This window comes from Glycine max, chromosome 1, assembly GCF_000004515.6.
Source record: "Glycine max cultivar Williams 82 chromosome 1, Glycine_max_v4.0, whole genome shotgun sequence".
NCBI classification, from domain to species: Eukaryota; Viridiplantae; Streptophyta; class Magnoliopsida; order Fabales; family Fabaceae; genus Glycine; species Glycine max.
Genome location: NC_016088.4, coordinates 54,927,511 through 54,950,181, shown reverse-complemented (window position 1 = coordinate 54,950,181; position 22,671 = coordinate 54,927,511). Strand labels below are relative to the sequence as shown.

General features: G+C 31.1%; 2 protein-coding genes, 1 long non-coding RNA gene and 1 other non-coding gene across 6 annotated transcripts; 3 read left to right on the top strand and 1 right to left on the bottom strand.

Moving 5' to 3' along the window:
* The first annotated feature begins 9,655 nt into the window (after positions 1-9,655).
* LOC100806573 (phospholipase A1-Ibeta2, chloroplastic) lies at positions 9,656-11,634 on the top strand. The gene has a single exon (XM_003517357.5). The coding sequence runs from the start codon at positions 10,035-10,037 to the stop codon at positions 11,607-11,609; it is 1,575 nt and encodes a 524-aa protein (XP_003517405.1). The 5' UTR covers positions 9,656-10,034; the 3' UTR covers positions 11,610-11,634.
* A 1,747-nt stretch (positions 11,635-13,381) lies between these two features.
* On the top strand, positions 13,382-13,454 carry TRNAE-CUC (transfer RNA glutamic acid (anticodon CUC)). The gene has a single exon. It is a non-coding gene; the product is annotated as a tRNA-Glu (tRNA).
* Positions 13,455-18,032: 4,578 nt separating this feature from the next.
* Positions 18,033-18,850, top strand: LOC100806047 (uncharacterized). The gene is made up of 2 exons (XR_001388662.3): positions 18,033-18,536; positions 18,614-18,850. It is a non-coding gene; the product is annotated as an uncharacterized lncRNA (long non-coding RNA).
* A 412-nt stretch (positions 18,851-19,262) lies between these two features.
* LOC100787671 (monooxygenase 2) lies at positions 19,263-21,682 on the bottom strand. 3 transcript variants are annotated; one of them, XM_003516604.5, is made up of 6 exons: positions 21,377-21,682; positions 21,151-21,297; positions 20,973-21,038; positions 20,523-20,685; positions 20,077-20,305; positions 19,263-19,959 (listed from the first exon to the last, which is right to left on the bottom strand). In XM_003516604.5, the coding sequence occupies exons 1-6, from the start codon at positions 21,556-21,558 to the stop codon at positions 19,454-19,456; spliced, it is 1,293 nt and encodes a 430-aa protein (XP_003516652.1). In that variant the 5' UTR covers positions 21,559-21,682; the 3' UTR covers positions 19,263-19,453. The 3 variants fall into 3 exon arrangements, with proteins under 3 accessions (XP_003516652.1, XP_006573709.1, XP_006573710.1); XM_006573646.4 differs by lacking the exon at positions 21,377-21,682 and having other exon boundaries at positions 20,973-21,046; positions 21,151-21,293; XM_006573647.4 differs by lacking the exon at positions 21,377-21,682 and having other exon boundaries at positions 20,973-21,074; positions 21,151-21,292.
* Positions 21,683-22,671: the final 989 nt, after the last annotated feature.

The window sequence follows — 22,671 nt, the reverse complement described above, 5'->3', positions numbered from 1 at the left end:
ACTTTGAGTTTTAAGACGATTTTTAAATAATTTATTCTTATGTCTAATTTATTATAGTTAATTGTTATCCTCGTTATTATATATGTGAATTGCTATTGATAAGAAGTGTGCTTCTTACCATCATTCTAATGCTTAAAAATAATACCCGTTTTAGACTGTGTTTGGAGGCTTCTCCGATTATTCTTTTTTGTAGTTGGAAATTTGGATATTGGTTATCATTTTGTGAACTATATATGTGATGGGCAACACCTTGCATTATCCATAGTCTTTTATTAACTTTATTTTAGATTTTTGTGTAGTTGAATTATATTAATAGCAAAACAAAAAGAGAAAACAAAAACATGGGATGCCAAACCAAAACTCATGCTACAAGTGAGTAAATATGTTCTCAAGAAGGCCATTTTTGTTACGACAAAAAACATCTCAACAAAAAACTGAGATCGTGTCCCACGAACAAGATTATTATTTATTTTCTATATCCCTAAACTGATCTAATCACCTTAATTATTTATTTGAGATGAATTTGGAATAAAAATTAAATTTTAATTAAAAACCTAAAACGTCACTTAATATGAAAAAAAAACAATTAATTATATCCATTCTTATGATAAAATAATGTTATCTTAATAAATTAAACTAAAATTTTTATAGTGGTTTGGTAACAGTAAATAAAGTTAATTATTGTATTATAGGTTGAAATATGAATAAATAAAGTTAATTTTTTATAGTAAAATTAAAAAGGAAATTAATATTTTAAAATGATAAATAAATTGATACACATATATAGACATATTTCAAATGTAAGAACATTACAAAAAAAAATGTAAGAAATAAAACGAGACAGTCAGAATAGTTATTACTACTATTTGATGATGATCATGGGTTGAAACTTTAAAGGACGGATATGGTGCCCTTTTCATACCTTTTGATTGCTCTCTAAGCATGGTTTTCGGGTATTTGATGCATTTAATGAACAGCAGCTATAAGTAGTTGGGATATGGTGCATTGACTATACTAGAATGACATGAGTAAAATCGATCTTTAGATTCCAAGCAAGCACGAACAACACAAGTAAGATCGATCAATAATAATAATATGTTTGTTTGCTGATGCAAAAAAAAATGAACAATCAATTCCTAAGAAAATATTTAAAGATTGATTTTACTGGTGTTGTTTATTATTTAGGAAAATATCTTCATTTTGTGGTGAAAGATGTAGTGTTTTGATTGTGTAGATGCAGTGTAATATTGAAAAAATGTATGAATATAAAGACGAAATGGAAGAAAGTGAAATAAAATAAAGTAAAAAGTAGCAAAAGGATTAAAAAATCATTTCATTGTTTAAATATTCTATGGCCGAAATGGAAGAAAAAAATTGTATAATAAATGAATCGAAAAAATGGTCTATAAATATTTTATATTATCCTTTCTTTAAAATATTAATATTTTATTTTAAAGTAAATAATCCTCATTGACCCACTACTCTTCGTGAGTGTGAGTGACAATGCATGGTCTTCGCCAGTCTTAAGAGAAATCATATGTAAGCTTGCTATATGGTGAAGTGCTGAATCACCAATTTTTCAGCTATCATAGTGGTCGCATACATACATGTATACCAATAATGAGTTGTAAAATATACAATAGTGATCTTAATTTGGCTAGTCCACTGGGCAACTCAGACCTGCTCCAACAGTGTGCTCTATTGTTCCAATTAATTATCCAATATTTTATATTGGTACGAAACAGACACTTTTAACTGGTGGAGACAAAGGATACAATGAAAATAATACGATGTAAAATGTGCAAATAAAGACACGTACGACATCTTTTTATTTTTGATGTAGCTTAGTGTACATGTGTTTTGCATTGTTATGATGGGACCTAGATATATGGGTGCCAAATGGACTAGAGAATCACAACGTTAAAAGGTGTAGGTTACGCTGAGTGACCAACATGCAGAGAAACGATTAGGTATGTAAGAAAGAGAGGTGTTGAACAACAAACAATCGAATAAATGAGTAATCATAATAGAATATATTTGTACCAGAAGAAAATCTAACCAAATTGGTTGACTAGAATAGGTTAATTGTTATAAATTCTTTTATATTTATTTTTAATTTTTATGGATAAAAAAATTGTATATTTTCATTAGTTTCTATTTTCTTTCGTTGTCTTTTACGTATTTAGACAATTTATGTCCAATGTAAAAGTCTACCTTTTCTCATAAATTGTGTAACATTCTCATAGTGTAAACAATTCAAGCAATGCGACACTTGGTCTAGTTGTACTCAGTCAATTTATTTTATATTCATATATTTGAAAAACATTTATATTTATCTTGCAAAATATTTTAACAAAATTACGTATAAAAGAAATAAGGCTTTACGCTATATAACATACACACTTCAATTTATTATGATAAATAATGAATTACTAAGGTTGGCCTATTCGTAAGGGATTTTTTTTGTCAGCAAACAAACAAATAAATTATATCAATGAAGAATAAAGGGTATAAGGGGACCAACAGGTTATATCATTCTATGCCCCTGTAAACTGTTTCTGCATGTAATTAACAGTAACCATCAAAAAAGAAATCTGCATCATAAACGAGATCATGAAAAACCCGATCAGCAAAACCATGTAAAAGAATTTAAATAGCATGTATAATGTCTTAAATTTCAATTTCAATGTGACGATTATATACCAAAAAATATAATAAATAAATAGTCCGTGCAATGCACAGCAGCACAGGCCGGTTACTAAACTAATTGAAGACATGAGCTGCTTTCACTAATTTAAGTACCGATTACTATAATTTTAAGCTCAAATTTTGAAGTTTAAACGAGGAACCAAGTACATGATGAGATCGCATACATACCATTTTTCTTTTTAACATTGACAGTAACCCTTTTACTGAAGTACATGATCTGGTTTTTTAAATAGTAGTAACTATCAATATAATAATTTTCAAACAACTAAAAAAAAATTATCAGAATATAAGATTGATTGAGATGAAATTTCACATCTGATAATAATGAAAAAGTTGAATATTAAATAAAGAAAAGAACCTTAAACCTTTTAGATTTAAGTGTGATATCTAAGTTTTCTTATATGGTAATTCATGATCCATGAGTGTAAATTTCTTTAATGTTTTCTCTCCTCGAATTTTCCAACAAAAATATGATAGATAATCTCGAAAATTGCAGAAATATTAGTATATATCCGTCCATACTAAGTAGTAACGAAAGCAATTTTTGTTAAATTGGCGTGACGAATAAAGTTCCTGCATATCATGTGCCATGGGGCTTGCCCCCCGCGTTTTCAAGAGATCATGAACGCGCGTAAATTATCCCTTCCACTCAATCACTCCCAAACAAAAACACCATAAGTTGACTTTTGATTCTTTAATTAGAGGTTATTATTCATCTAGTTCACATTTGTCGTTGTCATTACCCCAAATAAACTACTATAATTGAAGACATTAATTACCATAAACTCATAGATTGTTATTACTTAGTATTATATCATTTAACTCGCTATATGAACACTTTTCCTCAATCCGTACTCAAGCGGATATACACGGTTTGACATTTAAACATAATATTCTCTTCCGCGGCAGATCAACAATATCATATTTGCACAATTTTTTTGTCCACCAAACGACAAAATTGGTGTAGGAGCTATATTAAATTCTGAAGCATGATTAATTTAACACTTTTTATAATACTCAAGCAAGATCACATGCATATAAACAACTTGCATGTGTTTATCGATATATAATTATCAATGAATATCACTACATAAACTTCTAAGTATGTGTTTTATAAACTAACCATTTTTTTTCTTTCATTGACAGGCTCCATACTTTTCTTTCATAATAAAAGTACACTTGTTACCGTAGACGTGCTAGGCGCGCATATCTACTTTTTTTTCATACACACACACAATTATCACACATACACAATATCGTATGTGGCTGAGAGTGGATTAGATCCTCAAGCATCGGGTTAAATGTTTGATTTCTAAGCTTCTGAATCTGTATATAAAACCTTTACTGGAAAAAGTTAACTCTTTAAATGCATTTTAGTATATTAAGAATTTAACTAGTACTATTTTATTCTTGGTCTGAAATATTTTGTGTTCATTAAAATAAAATAAAAAGCAGAGGACAATTGAGTGAACCAATTTCTAGTATCAATTTAAGTGCCAGAAAATAGGTTAGATTTATAAGTCCTTTGTAAGTATAATCAAGGTTTATTTCCTTGTAAGGCTAATTGAAAGGGAAATATTTTTTTATATTATTCATGTTTTTACTTCTTCCTATGCTATTATGTAAGATTTCATATAAATTATTCTAATTAAATAAAATTAATAGAGTAATTTGAAATTTTATTATGCATTTTTTGTTTTTTAAATACAACCAGAAAACTCTTTCATTTTCTATTAACATCCATTTTCTATTCATGGAGTTAAATAATGGAAATAATTAATAACTCTTTCATTCAGTGTTTTGCATTTTTAGTAGTAGTAGTATTTTTATTCTTCCTTTCCCTTTATAAGAACATACTAGAATAGTATACTTGTGTTATGCACGGAGAGGAGAGAGAACAAAGAATGGGAAAAAATAAAAGAAAAAAAAATAATGGACCCATGTTGAATAAAATGTCGACATTTGTGAATGTAAAATTCGCGATTGGATAGATTTTATACAAGTATAAAAAAGGTTTCATTAAAAGTTAAATTGCATGGGTCAAAACAAGTATGACAAAAAACAATATTTTTTTAAAGATTTGGAATGAGGGATTTTCTTTTTTCTTTCTTTTTTTTGATGGAACGAGGGATATATAAAATAATTATAGTATGGTGTAAAATCCATTTGCTTTTACTCTTTTGACTTTATGTATATGTTGTACACAAGTTACTGTATCATAATAGCCTAACATTTTTTGTTTGATTTCTTTAATAACACATGCAATGCCACCTCAAATTCTCAAAAGACCAAAAGAAAAAAAAAATAATGCATTAACAGATTAATACATTGTGAGAAAAATAAATTAAACTTATGCCATGTGATCAGACAGAATTTTAGGGTAGTGAGCCGGGGAAGGGTCAATAAAAAAACAGAATCATGAAATGATAAATATGAAGACCGGAACGACTAAAGTTACAAAACTTATTAGTTCGACAAATTGTGTCAAATAAAACTCACATTTCAATAAAATAAATAATTGTTACATTGATTCCATGTGAAATTATTAAGTGTTTGACAATAACTTTATATATATTCTTAATAAATTATTAAGTGTTTCACAGTATTATATTTGGCTATTTGCACAATTTTTTGCTCACCAAACTATATAAAAATTATTATAGGTTATGTTAAATTCTGAAGCAAGATTAATTGTCTTTTTTTACTTAAGCATGATCACATGCATATATAACTTGCATGTGTTTGTCAATAAGTAATTATCAATGCAGATCATTATATAAATTATAACCCGTCGTGTTTTATAAACAAACCAAGTAAATTTATTCTCCCCATCGACAGGCTCGATACTTTTTCCTTCTTGCATAAAACTATATAAAAGGACACTATTACCATAGACACGCTAGGCGCGTATCTACTTTTATTAGGACAAAAGGCCTCAGGTATGGGAAGCGGGAACCTTGAATAAAATATAGGTTTAAATGTTTAATGTAACTTTTGTTGGTTATGTTTCACAATTTTTTTTGGTAGTAATAATTAAAAATTGTCAGTATATTTTTTTTATTTAAAAAATTAAAAATTATTTAATAAATAAAGAAAAAATAAATTTAAAATCACTAACAACAATCCTTACTTTCATATTATTATTATTTAAAAGGCTTAAAGTCATTATATAAATTTAATTATTTTTTAAAAAATTAATATCACTCTGGGTTAATTCTATTTTTCAATTTTTTCATTTTGATACATTAAAATTTAAAAATTTAATTTTAGTTCTTTATGTTTTAAAATATATCATTTTGGTCATTTCTAAAATTTTAAAAATAAAAGTATTAATATTTTTAACCGAAAATTGAAAAAAAATACTAAAATAATACATTTTAAAAATATAAAGGACCTATGAAAATAAAACATAATAGATCAAAAAGTAAAATTAAACTTAAAATATATGTTACTATTATGTTTTAACATTTTAAGCTCTCCGTGAAAGAAGAAATGATAATTGATAAATAATTAGATATCTTAAACTTATGATTAAAGGTTTGATTTTCAAATTCGTGAATATAAAAAAATTACTGAAATAAATAAACTCCTTTAATAAATTACAGCATCTTAACACAATTTTTTTTTAATTTACCGAAAATACTCTTCGTTCGCAACATAAATGTAATTTAGTATTGGTTTTAAAAGATTTGAAATGAGGAATGAAATTGATATGGTATGATGTAAAATGTATTTGCTTTTTTCTTCGTTTGGCTTTATATATATGGCACAGAAGCTATGAATCATCGAATCTTAGAACCAAAATCTATTTTCATCTAGCCTAATATTTTTTATTTGATTTCTTTAATAACATTAAAGAAATCATACAATCTCACCTCGAAAAGGAAATTGGAATTCTTTACTAATTTTATCGATAATTTAAACAAGTCATAAAGAAAAACGATTACTAACGCTTTTTGCAGTATGATTTTAGTGGGCGTGAGTGGTTCTTCCACTTCCTATAAAGGAAGTAATGTGGTGGGGTATAAATAATTTCAACACACGCGATAGATACCACGTGAAATGGCTGACTCCTCTCAGCTGATAATTGCTGCTTTTTATATATAATGTCACATTTTCCTGTCCTGAGGTTTTGTAGTAGTGTGTGTCATGATTATCTTCTTTGTTGCTTATCTTTTGCATGCCTTTTGATCTGTTAAAATGATGTAGCAGTGTTATGCTTTGGTTTGCAAATAATTTTTTTTAGTTTTGTTTAATTACGTGAATAAATCATGTGCTCTAATTGCTTTAGCTACATACATATTAATGCTTTCGTTTTAGAACAGGATATAAATTATACTGTAAGTCGTTGAAACACTTAAACTTTTTTTTCTTCTAATAAGTAAAATAATAATAAAAATTATCTAAATATAATAATATTTTAAATTTTTAATTGTATTCAATTAATATTTTTAAAAATTCAAATAAAAATATATAAATGTAATTAAGAAAATAGAGAAAATTAGTAATACTTAATAAATCAAAATTTTCATTAATTTTGTAAGTTATACTTCTCATTTAACGAGCCTTACTCGTATTTTTTGTTGTTTTCAATCTTTTTTAGTTAACGATAAAAGTGTGTTATAAACACATGTTTAGTTGTAGTACTTCCATGGAATTTATGGAATTTGTGTTTTAGTCAGCTATTTTAGTCCCTCTAACTTTATTATGGCAACAGGAAAACACTTTTCAAAATAACTTTGTGTTGTACAGCATGTGCAAAAACCATAGTAACAAGACCCCTTTATACTCCACATAACTCTCATTCATCATCAAATGCTTTATCCACGAAATATTGTTTGCCCTTTTGGTTGTACAGTTTTGAAAAACAATTTAAACACTACAATCTATTCTTGTGCAATTTTATTTTCCTCACCACTAATAAAAAGTCTAAATGCATGAGCTCACACCACAGAATAACCCTAACAAACTTTTATATCCTCGTATATTATAGGTCCTTTCTCCCAACAAAAAATAAATAAATGGTTGATATTAAAATTAAAATTAATTAAAATAATATTTACTATACAAATTTAACTTGTCTTATATCTAACGTTATTATTAGAAATATTTCTTATATTGATCGATATATTGATAATTAATTGTTTGTACGAGATAGTTAATTTTTAAAGTGCCGCTTAACTTATTCCACTCCACTCATTCTCACTAAATCATACAACGTAATTGCTTGGTTGCTTTTGTATTCAGTCTTTTTTATTCGCACTCCATTGTTTATATGGGTCATGTTACTTCATCTTTGAATATGAAAGATTTATTTTTATAAAAAAATATATTATTCGCATATTATTATATTCTGCATTATTCGTAAACTACCTGATGGTTGAACTCCATGCATGTATATATATAGTATATGGGGGGCAATTAATATGTTTGCATTGGAAGGGAGATTATTAAAAGAAAGTTTAACTAAGGGCAATAAATTTGAAAAAGTAAAGCAAGGTGTCCAACATATGACCATGAATTCAACCTCGCATCCGGCGGCATTATCAAAAGGTCCAAGCATAAGCATACACTTAAATGCTTAGCTTTAGTATGCAATGCAATAATTTACGATCGTAATATTAGACTCTCTTGTGGGAATTGAATAGGTAAAGATAGGCCACCAACGCATAACTATGACAGACAGAAAGATGCTTAGCTTTAGTATTTGACTTGACTAGACTTGTTCCATTTTTTTGTGTATTCAATGTTCAAACTCCTTTATTTTGGTGCAACATTGCAGGATCAACATTTTTGGCCTAACATGAATGTCTAAGTGTCTAACATATTATGTTGCATGCTAGAGTCTTGAATATATTTTAAACGTCAAAGCGATATATGAAAGTTTCAAACCAGTTCGAGGCAAAAACTTAATCGCATTAATGAGATGTTCTCGTTATATTAGTCCGAAGGAAGTAAGTTGCTTGACAATTGACATCAAAAGATTTTTCAATATTTTAGGTATATATTATTATTATTTAATCAAATCAATGGAACCGACTATATGTTGGAAACGCATATAAATATATAATAACATTAATATTTTCTAATTAATTGTTGCTTTTCATCTATTATTAAAATTTTATAATTCACTAATTTTTAATATATATTTGAATTCCTTTTGTAATGTTACCGATTGTAATTTTTTTTGTCATACGATTTTGCCGATGATTGTCTTACACAAATATTATATTTATACTTTTAAAAAAAATTGTTTCACGAGGAGAATGATAGAAATAGAAGTATATAATAAGCCATGTTACAGTTTTGACCTTGGCAAGTTGACAGCATTTACATTTCTTAATAATTGTAGCTTTATAATCTTACGAGTCAAACAGGTATAACTCCAATCCAATGCTTTGATGACATCATGTTATAAGATCCTGATTCACAGGGACAAATATGTCATTTCACACAAAAGCGAGTAACAGCGTTGCGCCGTGGCCGCAGACTTTTATGGAATGCGACTAGACTACTGCGTTCTCAGCTTCCCTTGCCAAAATATCGAACGTAATATTCACACTCAAATTAATCTCCCAGACGCGGTCCATATTAGTACCTTTAATTAAAGTTTTTCCCCCCCTGTATACTTTAACAAAAGGTAAATTTATACTGTTAATATAAGAAATAATTTTTCATAATTATTATTCTGAGAATTTATCTTGAACCTTTTATTTAATAATTTAATACATATTGTCAATTTTTAAATTGTCAATCAATAAAAAGATATAATAAATATTATTTTTAAGTTAATCAGTATAAAAATCAATAAATTTAATATATTTATTAATTTTGTAATTTTTTAATCAAGCATATTTCTCAAAATACATGGTGAGAATTCATAATTGAATATTTGACAACATATTAAAAGAATTCAAATATCTATAATTGTGTTGGACTTTATTAATAAAGAAAGTTGCTATTAATGTATACACTATTTGTTTATTTAATATTTTTACAATTTATTCCTTGACAAAACTTTAAGGAATTTATTAGAGCATATAAATGCTTTAAAAAAGAAACAAAAATGTTCCTTGGAGGATATACTACTAGCAGAACTACATGATACAGAATTGGCATCTCTCCGTAATTATAAGAAAAAAACAAGGGCAAATCGTCAAACAGCAAGTACCAACTTGAGAGTTTAGACCCACCTCTTTAAATACACCCCCTAGCCATATGACTAGATCCATTCAATTCGCAATATCTCCTCCAACTCCTTGACGCTATCTGCAGCAGAATCGTTCATTAATTCATTCATTCGACAAAACCTTGAGCAATTGACGATGATGCAGATCAGCTCCACCGTACCAGCCCACAACCTTCACAAGTTCCAAGCAATAAGGTGCCCCAGCTTCAGCTTCAGATGCCAACAAGCTTCCTCTTCCACCTTTCAGAAGCCCTTCATCTCCACCGAGTCAACTCGCTTGCACCTCGCCAACCTCCACAAACTCCTCGAGACCCAGAAGCCCGAGGTCCCTCCACCCACCCAAATCCAACACCACCAGCCAATCATTAACGATCCAAAGGAAAAGAAAGGAAGAAGCTTTCTGGAGGGTCTCAACTTGGCCAGGCTATGGCCGGAGATGAAAGCCACCGATGAAATGTCCCCGCGCCACCTCAAACGCCTCCAGCGCCTCCTCTCCATGACGGCGGAGTATTCCCCGAGGAACATCCTCGGCGGCCGCTGGAGAGAATACCACGGCAGCAACGACTGGAAAGGGATGTTGGACCCTCTCGACGAGAATCTCCGGCGAGAGGTCGTCCGCTACGGCGAATTCGTCCAAGCCGCGTATCAAGCCTTCCATTCAGACCCCGCCATGTCAACGGAGGAGCCGCCACACACCCAACACGTGGCACTTCCCGATAGATCCTACCGAATGACCAAAAGCCTCTACGCCACGTCATCCATTGGTTTACCCAAATGGGTAGATGACGTGGCACCGGATCTAGGATGGATGACCCAACGATCAAGTTGGGTGGGATATGTAGCCGTTTGCGAGGACAGGAGAGAGATAACACGAATGGGAAGAAGAGACATTGTGATCTCTCTCAGGGGAACTTCCACGTGTCTAGAATGGGCAGAAAATCTCAGGGCTCATATGATTGACATGCCCGACAACGATAGCTCAGAAGAAGCCCAAGGAAAGCCCAAAGTGGAGTGTGGGTTCATGAGCTTGTACAAAACAAAAGGAGCACAAGTGCCAAGTCTAGCAGAATCCGTTGTAGAAGAAGTGAGGAGACTGATCGATCTATACAAAGGTGAAGAGTTGAGCATCAGTGTGATAGGGCACAGCCTTGGGGCGACGCTAGCCTTATTGGTGGCTGAGGAGATAAGCACGTGTTGCCCCCAAGTGCCACCCGTGGCTGTTTTTTCCTTCGGTGGGCCTCGCGTGGGTAACAAGGCCTTTGGGGATCGCTTAGCTGCCAAAAACGTCAAGGTGCTGAGAATAGTGAACTCGCAAGACGTGATTACTAGGGTTCCAGGGATCTTCGTGAGCGAAGAGCTTGAACAGAAAATACGGAACGTTGGTGGGGGTGTGTTGGAGGAGAACACGCCCTTAGCATACTCGCACGTGGGAACAGAGCTGCGTGTGCACACCAAGATGTCGCCATATCTTAAGCCCGATGCTGACATGGCGTGTTGTCATGACTTGGAGGCTTACTTGCACTTGGTGGATGGGTTCTTGGCCTCCAATTGTCCTTTCAGATCCAATGCTAAGAGAAGCTTGGCTAGGTTAATGCAAGACCAAAGTGCCAATGTAAAGAAGTTGTATACTAGCAAGGCAAAATCCCTCACTGTCAATCTTAGTAGGCAGGGATCTATGTCTATGTCTAATTGTTTGCCTAGTCCATCTTAATCAAAACTCATATGCTTCCCTTTTACTTTGCTTATTATTTATTTTCTTTCCCAGAATTTTCACCTGATATAGAATAGGAAATTAATACTCACACACCCGAAATACTTATTAAAACACATGGTAAGAGAGACAAACGACAAAACGTATAAATATTATAAGTAATATAATGTGATAACAAAAATCACTGAGAAATTATGAGTATCAGATACATGTTTGAAAAACAATACGTGTCTCCAAATATCATAATTTCACAAGGAAAAAAACAAATCAAGTTTTGTCTTCCCATACAACTTACGTCAATAGAAAGTTGGATTGTATCAGATGGTTGTGATTGTTCTAGTAATTGTATATAACATTTTTGAATATCGCACACAAATCAATTATACTCTACAAAATTACATTAATACAATAAAAAATTATTTATTGTTTACATTCACTTGAAAATTATTAATTATTTCTCACCATAAAAACTAAACTAAACACATTTTAAATGAATAAAAAAATCCAAATACACACTAATAATTGCCAAGTTAAAAACTGATCTAGCATAGTGGCCACATTGAGACACCAATACATTAAATTGTATAATCAATACAATATTTATGGGTCACTATTATTATTGATTGATGTATGTGTGAAGGTGAGAGTTTACTAACATTGTGTGACATTACTGGTAGATACTTTTGTTCGTTAAGCATGTGATTATAGGTTTAATTTTTAACTAGTATGTATGAAAAATCATATATTAAGAGATATTAACTTATTAAATATAAGTCAGTACCTTGAAAGATTAGTTTTTGGTGTTTAGTTAGGATTATGTTGAGCCCCCACAAAAGGTGAGGGTTTATATTGCTATGTTTTCAAATTTATATAAATCAATTTATTTATTGAGGTTATTTTGTTAGATTATAGATAAGCCAGAAAGAAACGTGCATTTGTAGGTAAGATATTGTGTCAAGTAATTTTAGTGCACTGAATATCCTCCAATTTACCCTTTACATGTTTAATAATGGGTCTTGTGGACTTCTCTTTGCATTATTAATTTCAAAAGTTAATTTTAAATTCAAATCTATACTTATCTATCCCTCGGGGGATTTGTTTCAAAATGGTTTTTGAACATGGGATGGGAGAGAGACTCCTATTGGTTTTCAAACATTCAAATAATGTTATTCAATAGAGTTTAATAGCTCAGTATTTAAATAATTAACAGTAAAATATAATTTATGGTATTCTATTTCTGAAGAGGACAAAAGAATTTTTCTTTTATTTGAGAAAATTTCATTGACATGCCTAAAAAATCTCGCGCACTTAATTTTGTCCAAGCAATACTGCGATCACAAATTCAAAAAGACACGCATAATTACTTCCTTCCCTTTCACTATCATATTTTATTGCCTTCAAAGATTATTTCCAATTTTTCAAAGCCATGCATGATTACTTCCTTCTCTTCTTCACTATATCATCAGTGTAATGATCACTAGTGTTGAAGGGCTTAGTTGCATTTTTTTCCTTCTTTTTAGTTTTAGATTTATTGTTATTGTATTTTCTTAAAAAAATGATTATTTTTTTAATTTAATTATATAAATGAGAATTTATAGGTTTTAATAGAAAATAAAGGAAGTATATTAAGTTTACAAAATTTACAAATAAAAAATAATAATCTAAACTAAAATAACCCAGATACAGTTAAATAATATTAAACTCTCCAAAACAGGCTTCTCTCGGTTCAACAGACTGGATTAGTAATACTTTCTGTTATGTAACATCATCTCTCCGTTGTAGTCTAGTTGGTCAGGATATTCGGCTCTCACCCGAAAGACCCGGGTTCAAGTCCCGGCAACGGAATTTTCTTTTGGTTTTTTCCTTTCTTTCTTATGTGTACTGTTCGCTTCCAAAAGTGAGTGGCGGTCATTATAAATACTGGGGGCATATGACACTTTTCATTGTTGCCGTGTTGTTATATGCTGAGGGAGTGAGGACAATCATAATCTTCGTAGATTGAGAAGATGAAGGGGCATTCACCCCACATGCACGGATCTGCTTTATGTGATGCTACTCTTCATTCATACATTTACGTGTACGTCATATTATTCATAGCCCATAAAATAAAAATAATAATGGTCAAAAAAATTAGGCACATAAATAAAGGAGTGGCATCATATCAATCATTCACAATTTTGCGGGTGAATGAGTGAGTGGTTTGGCTTCTAGTTTTTATTCGCACCTGAAAATCGTGCAATTGAGCTCACGGAGTATCTATCCATAATTTCAAACCTACCCACCAATTTCTACATATAAAGTAGTATTCTATATTCCGCTCTCACCAACACTATTCCAGCGACCACCTCGTTGATCAATATCTTCAATTATAATGTTATGTCGTGTTTGAAAGTGAGATGTTTATTTTTATGGAATAATGACAAAAACAATTCCGATCATACATACAATGATACATTATAAGTTGTTAAAACTAAATATTTATCAGTTGCAATTTTGTTAGAGAGGCTTAATTAGGCCCAATCATATATAGTAACTCTCACGTAACAGTGCTAAATTCCAAACTCAATTTTTTTTTTATATAAAAAGTATAATATGACAAATTACTATTAAATATAAATTATGTATATTAGCATTAGTTTATTTTTCTTTTGTCGGTAAAAAAGGATACCAGAAATACCAAGATAATACAGGATTTAGAGAGATTGACATATAATCTGTTCCTAGCTACTTCCTACATGATGTTTCCATGATATTAGAGCTCACGACATTTCTCAAATCCATGTACCCAACCCGATATTACATGCCCCATAATTAACTAAGACTAAGCATTTTCCAGCCCTCCCAACAAAGTATATAAACGCAACGTACTCATAAGCAGCCAACAACTATCAGAATCACAAGCATTGAAGGCATATTAAGGGATTTGAATACCACTCAAAATAAGAGAGCGAAAAATCTTTAATTTTAGCTTCCAATTATGCCCAAAATTTGAATTTTATGGTCACCACCGCCGAATCCAGATGAACATCTTTTTGCTGAAAAATAATGTAGTTCCCGTGACACCACACAAACATTTGTTTACTTTAACCCCCTTTTTAAACATTTTTCTTGATCATTCCCTACCCTTTATTTCACCTTTTTCATTCTAACACGAGAAAAACTATTGTCTTGCATGGGTTATGGATTATGATAACGATCGGTTTATTTCCCGTCTTTCTTACATGCTTATTTTACACGTGTTTGTTAATAAAGGTATTAACAACTTGGATTAAAGTATATTAATAATTTAAGAAGGTTTAATTTTTTTTTTTGTAGTTTTGTCTTGTATAAGTTGTATGGAGTAGCAAATAAATACTCTCTTCAAAAAACAAATAAATACTAAAATTCATTAACCATATAATTACATGGTAATTTATCATATATATATATAAGAAATTTTTATTATCCTCCTCTTAATTATTGGTTGGTTATTTTAGTTGCAGGGAATTGAAGGAGAATGTTATCAAAATCGATTAAGATTGACCCATTCAATCAAGAACTATTAATTCAATCGGTCTGAATTAGCTATTGAACTATAACAACTATAAATTGGTTGATGTTTGACCCGACCGAATTTTCAAAGTGAGTATAATGTGAAAAGTTTTAAACTTTCTATGGTATAATATGAATTTTATAACTTTTTAAAATATGAAATTTCCAGGTTATGATCTTTTGTTCCTTCAAAAAAAAAGTTATGATCTTTTTCAACAAATTAATGATACAGTAATACATTGATTTAGTACGTTGGTTGAGTTTATACGTTTCATAACATTTAAAAAAAAGAAAAGATTAGATTTAGAACCACGGAAAAAAATACTTTTTCTCACATACTGAAAGGAACTGTGGGAAGGGGGCCTGTATTTTTTATTTATTTAAATGTTAAATTTTGATAAGAAATTATAGATATTGGAACAAAAAATAAGGTAAAATAAAGAGACTGTATCTATAAAAGAAAATGCTAATAGTTACAAAAAAAAATCGTAAAAAAAACGCACCAAGGTTGATTTCCAAGAAAATGCTAATAGTTACAAAAAATCATCACCATAGATGTTGTAATTAGTATGATTCGTGCAAAAAAAAAAAATATGGCACTAAACAGCACTGCTCATCTATAAAAAAATCAAGATGGATGCAATGCAATACAAAGATGTCCGGAAAGGGAAGCATTGCACGAAACTTCTCTAATGCCTATATTTTTTTTCTCTGAGAAAAGAGAAGATAACGATTGATAGATCCGATTGAAACAAAATCACATGGTAAGAGGAGATGAGGGTGTATTGGGCTATTGGCACTTACGCAAAAGCTAAAAAAAAAGAGTAATTAATGTTGCGCAAAAGAGACTTTAATAAAATAAAATTTGAAAAACAATTAAAAAAAACTAACGTTGTGCAAGAGAATGTATTAGACATGAGGAAAAAAAATGTTGTCGAGAAAACTTTATATTTTTAACATTACCACTGACTCATACGTTCTCTATGGAGTATCCTAAATTTCTCAAACATACATAATGTTGTAGTACCTTATCATTGACCACTTTTTTTTTTTTTATCAGCCAAACAAGATCATATATAAATATATATGGGCATAAGAAATACCCGAAAGAAATACATGAGTCGGGATAAAAAAGTGCAACAAACAAAACACCCCGACATAGTTTTGGAAAACAAGATCAATGATCACTCTAAATTTAGTTTTGAAAAACATCCTTTCTTTTTTGCAATCTCCATGACTATAAATATTATATTGTTATTCATTCTTTTTTGCTACTTCAAGTGTGTGAAACTCAAAATCTTGAGTTGACCTATCATTAATTATTAGCCACAGTAAATAATGTTTGTACAGACCAAACATCACATCACAAGAAAAAATGTAAGTACCATAAGCAAAAGCTCGATAAAGTATTTTAGATTTTTTCACTTCAACAATAAAAAAAATTATCCAAATAATATAACTTCAAAATTATTTATCCAAATTATATAAATCGCTATTTAAGGCAAAAAATCAATTTTTTCAAATTAATTTCTCACCTTCATTTTTTTTTCATTGTAAATTTTGCAATTATAGTATATTTTTCATTTTTATATTTATATTTTATAATCTTAATAAAAAATCAAAATAGAAGTTAACAAAGTACGTATGAATGAAAAAAGTACTTATTTTTTAAAAAACATTTTTTTAATAAAATAAGAATTTTTTTATAATCTAATATAGATTTTTTGCATTGACCGGACTCACGCTAAACTTCACGGTAAAAAAAAAAATAATAATCGATTTTGGAGAAATTTATTTCTCACCTTAAATAATGATTTTTATTATTTATGTAAATAATTTTTGGATTGAATTATTTGGATAATTTTTTTATTTTTTGTATTATTGGGGGTGAAAGATTTACATTTTTACATTTCTTGTGTTCCTCTAAGTTTAGAGCTTAGAAGGATTTTTTTTTTTTTTTATGTTGACACTCTTTAAAAAAAGGAGAAGAAATTGTAAGTCGGAGAATAGTAATTCATCACTGGAATGGTGAAGAAGTAGTGGTGCGTGTCAATGAATATGCATTTTAAGGATAATACGTAAAGGATATAATTAAACTCTCATTTATTATTTTGGAAAAAAAAAATGTAAATTATATTAAATCTAAAATGATACAATAATAAACGGGGACATATCCCGCAAAGAAAATAAAAAAATTTCTTAATATAAAAAGACCTATATCAAGATGCTAAAACAAATAAAACAAGTGTCTATGTAATATTAAACTCTAATTTATTATTATTATTAGAATAAATGATTCTTCTCTCATCTTAAAAATGTAAGTATTATTTTTTTCTCTTCGATATTATGTTAAAATCTAATATTTTCTCTCTTGATAGAGTCAAGTATATGACAATTTTACTCCATTTTAAATTTTTTCGTTATAGTTACATTAACTTCTGATATGTTAAAATATACTTTATTACCAATTATCATCTTTAATAGATGTAATTATTACACTATTCTTTCTTTCTGTGTTTATATATATATATATATATGACACTTTATTTTATTTTATTTTATTCTTTTGTTAAGAATTATTTAATGACTAAAATATTCTTTATACTTTCCAATCTGCTAGATTTAAATATTATATATTTTTTATTTTAAAATATACAATTTTCTCGTTTAATAGATAGAAATACACCACACACTTTCGCCATGCTTATATTTTCTAAAAAAAATCTAATAACTTATACTATTAAAGAAAAATTGTGTAACCAAACAAATCATTTATTAATATATTTGTGCATTTTACAAAAAAAATGTTACTAAGTTATTTAATTTTTATAATAAATTATTTCTTCATCGAAATCATTTATTGTAAAAAATATATATATAATCCATAAATAAATAATGCCGGCACCGAGAAAAATGCGATGAAAAATGTGAGAAAAGCAAAGCGAGTACGCAAATGTTTCTCTCTGCATAGGAAGGAGAGGAGAAAGACGAACAAGTTGGACTGATTCGAAAGAAAGCATTCCTTAACACACACTCTGCCTCTCTCTTTCTTTCTCTTTGGGTCGTAATCCTTGTCGTTTTATTATATTCCTCTGCGGTGCGGCCAATCAACCAACCAGCACAAGAAACATATTATGCAGAGGTCGTGGAGTGGTAGTGTTTGGCGTAAGACATCGACATCGTTATCCTTGACGCCCGACAACATGGACTCCGACCAACACCTACCCACATACGATCCCCTCTCCCACGTTGCCCAGAGAGACCTCTCTCGTCTCAGATCAGCTCAAAACGCCGTCCATCTTATCCCTCTCCTCGTTCTCCTCTGCGCCGTCATCCTCTGGTTCTTCTCTGCTCCCACTTCTTCACCCAACAACCACTCTTCATAAATAAATCAAGGTCAACCAAATCTCCCCAATTTCTCTTCTCTTCTTTACTTGTTAACGCCTCTAAAAATTTTATTTTTCCGATTTCAGATTTGATGGACTATTTCAGACTATGGTCAACGTTTGATTCATTATACACGGAGGTCAGCGTATATGTATGCATTAGGTTGACTTTTCTACGAGTCTCGTGAAGGAAGCTACAGTGAAGAAAATCAGACCTGATGCCAGAAGAAATTTTTTTTTTTGTCATATATCATGTACTTGCCCTGGAATCTAGATAGAAAATTTATCGGATTGTGTTGTAATAGATTGGTGTATGTTTATTCATTCAGACCCTCTTCAATTTTGACTCTATTACACAACTTTTTTGCTTTATTCGAAGGAAAGCTCATGTTTTAAGTGGAGAACTTACGGTTATTAAACAAATTTATGCAATTGCTTTTACAACAAAGGGGATAGAAAGAGGAATGCGAGATAACATGATTACTATGATAGAGAGATAAATTAATGTTAGAAAGTGTTCTAACAAATGTTGTCTGATTTTAAGTGTATTTGGAATAACTCTAAATGCATCTGTTGTTCGTGTTACAGCTTTATGGTATCAGAGGTACTGTATTGTTTTTCACTAAGCAAAATCTCAAGTGATTCAATTATTAAATCTCCAATAATTGGTAAAAGTATACTAGATCTTCTTTTGGCAAGCCAATCATCAGGAAACAGAAAAATGGAGAAGTTCACATAAAGTGTTGAATGTACTTATTAAGGATCGGTTAAATACAATGTTTATAACCTATTGAGTAACGAACATAACTAACTCTCTTTACACCCATCAAATGCAGTATCCATATTGAACAGAAATGAAACTCTCTCTATTCCCTGACAACTCCATCTTTCATTGTGCTTGCCATTGCCAGCCTTGCTTTGTCTTCTTTATAGACCCTCACAAGTAAAATTTGTATGCTCCAGCAATGGCCCGAGCCTGACTAGCTTAGGTATGACAATATTGTTCCTAACAGAACACACCAATGGGTTCTCCCACTGCAAAACGGAACCTACGAGGTTTGCACGAATGGTTAGTGGAAATACACGGGGCCATCTTTCAGCGCCATATGACCTGAAAGCTTCTTCCACAGATGGGTCTTCAGAATTGATGGCTCTGGCAAGCTTTTTAGCAAGAACCACTGAATCCTCAAGTGCACAACAAGCTCCTTGCCCAAGATTTGGGGTCATTGGATGCCATGCATCTCCAACCACCACAACTCTTCCTGCAGAAGCAGAAGGACTTATGGCTGGCCAAAGCCACCTATCTACTAATGGAGTCTTAATGACAGTGTCATCCGGCGTAGAATCCACTATGTTCAATAGCTCTGAAGGCCAATTCTTCACCAGTTCCTTAGCTTGCTTCTTCAGCTCCAATGAATCAGTTATTTTTGGACCTACCATTGAACATAGTCAACTATTTGTCACAATAAGATGGCATATCAATGCAAGTTGCAATTATGAACTCAGTGATTTAACGATGCATTTTTTTTTTTTTTGTTTAAATTAAGAACCTGCAGATGGACTATTGAAGCAGATGAACCAGTAAACTTTGGTTGGAGAAACAGGAACAAATCCAGCGCGCAACCCTCTTCCGTAGATGTAATTCACTCTTGGTCCAAAAGGTTGTCCATCTGAATAAGACGCAAGTCCACGGAAAGCACAATGACCAACATACTTTGGCTCAGGAAACCCCATCCACTTAGCTATTGGTGATCGAATCCCATCGCACCCTATCACAATCTATTTAGAGATTAAATCAATTTACATTTCATGGCCAGAGCTTCATAATTGGCCATTACGTTTCTAATTCCAACATTTAGAAGGACACAGTAACACTAAGATTTCAATCATAGCCAATCATTTGATTGACTAAATATGTGATGAATGACTCCAAATTCGTGCAGCTAGAATTTTTTATTTTATTTTTAGCTAAGCTAATTACATCAAAATGACTAACCTTTGCAAGCAGCTTAGACCCATCCACAAGTTCCAACAAGGTATCCCCGTTTGGAGTGGCTTCAATCCTCTGTAATTGTGAAGAATATTGAATGGTATCCCGAGGTAGCTGACTAGCCAAGGTTTCCAAAAGCACTCTCCTCTCCACTGCACGTACCTCTTGGCTGCATTTCATCAGTCAACAAAGTTTATAGCCTAATACCAATAACTAAATACTTTGTGTAACGTGGATAATAAAAGTACAAAATTTAAATGCAATTTCTTAGGGATGTTTGTAGTGTTGTTCTCCAATCATCTCTAATTTGTGTCATAAATATTTACATTGAATGTAGCATAGGTTTCCACAGTAAAACTTCAATTCTAAACACCAGACACTCCTGCATTTAAGTTTTGTCCATAGTAAAATAAAATCCGAGACCACTATTCTATCCATACACCATATGGAGCATACCTTGGATCCTCTTGTTTGAAATTGAAGGCGCGTAGTTCCCTCCCATCCACGGACTTCACCACCATCCTGTACAGCTGATATTGTGAACCAGATCAAGCTCAGCTGGTAAACACATTAAGAAAGAATGAAGCTTTTCCAAAAGGGCCATGGGATTAGAATCATGTTCATGTATATATACCCTTGAATTTCTAAGAATTGAGTTCTGAGGTCATTAGCTACTCCAATTGCATCGAGCACCCTCCATCCGTTTTTGAAAAGGGTGAGTGAAGTTCCACCTGTTCGAAGTGACTGTGCCTGCTCCAGCACCAGGGACCGAACTCCAAGCCTGATGCATAAATGAATGTAAGAGAATAATATATATTTAAAAGTGAATAAAAAAAGATTGGGGAGTTGCAAGTTGCAACCTATGAAGGGACAGAGCAGTTGCAAGGCCCGCGATCCCAGCACCCACTACCACGACTTGTTCCTCTCGGACATCAGTTTGAGATTGAGCCTTTATGGCTTTGTAGCTTCTGCGGGTGAACAATGTTTTGGTGTGAGTGTGAGATTTCAGAAAGGCAAAAGACGAGGTTGTTGTTGTAGCCATGATATGTTCAGTTCTGTTGTGATTGATTGCAGCCACGCCATATCATATGCATTACGGTCGTGGAAAGATAGGGGTGCGTAGTGTCCAGCCTTGGACCATAAAAACTAGTGGTCAATGTTTCTTAAATCTAAAAGATAAGTGTATGTTATTAAGTGATTATCTCATTCCATCAACAATTATTTAAGAACCCTAGGAGGATTATTTTAGTTAAACTACCACCTAGTGCTTTCAATAGTATAACTCTCAAGTAGTTTTAACAAGGTCAGATGACGACGTATTTAATTTTTTATCTTATTTTTTATTTAATTTAATCATTTAATTTTTAAAAAAATTCATTTAAATTTTATGTTTAAAAAAATATCAAAATATCCTTTCATCACTCCAAACTAAATAACATTAATGAAATAAACGTATTAATTATCACAACGTATAGATTTTTTTTTCTTCCTTCTCCTTCCTCATCTTTCATCTTCATCTCCAACTCAATAACATACAACAAAAATCTCTTTTTCTTTCCTGTCAACTCTTCAATTGAACTCTCCATTCTCAATGTGTCTTTCTAATTCGTCTAAACCTTTCGAATCAAACCTTAACAACCACAACAAAGCACAACAATAAGTATTCATATTAGAATTAGTAGAGTGGATGCAATCGAGAGTAGTAGAAGGAGATTTTTGTTGTATGCTGTTGAGTTGGAGACGAAGCTAAGCTGGTGAAAGATGAGGGAGGAGAAAAAGAGAATGAAAATGAAGGGAAAAAAAAACTTATTTTTGTAGTGATTTATAATAGTAAATATTTTTATTTCATTAACAATGTTAAGTTTGTATTGATGGAAGAATTATTTTGGTATTTTTTAAAATATAAAGAATAAAAATGAGTTTTCTAAAAGATAAAAAAATAAATTAAATAAAAAATAAGATAAATGATGAAATACATTATTTTTTTATTTTTAACAAATATATTTTTCTTTCCTTTTATCCGAGGATACAATATTGTTTGTCTCTATAGTAAAAGATTATTTTAATCTTGTAAAAAACAAAAGTATATTTGTTAAGACTACTTGAGAGTTATACTACTGAAAGACTTGATCCTGAATTGCCAACCAATCGTTGT

Bases quoted from the DNA above. Each gene is read 5' to 3' on its own strand.
- LOC100806573 (XM_003517357.5), top strand. From the start codon at position 10,035: ATGATGCAGATCAGCTCCACCGTACCAGCCCACAACCTTCACAAGTTC.
- LOC100787671 (XM_003516604.5), bottom strand. From the start codon at position 21,558: ATGGCTACAACAACAACCTCGTCTTTTGCCTTTCTGAAATCTCACACT. The intron at 21,298-21,376 runs GTTGCAACTTGC...TTTATGCATCAG, and splicing joins ACTGCTCTGTCCCTTCATAG to GCTTGGAGTTCGGTCCCTGG. The intron at 20,686-20,972 runs GTATGCTCCATA...GATGAAATGCAG, and splicing joins TTCAAACAAGAGGATCCAAG to CCAAGAGGTACGTGCAGTGG.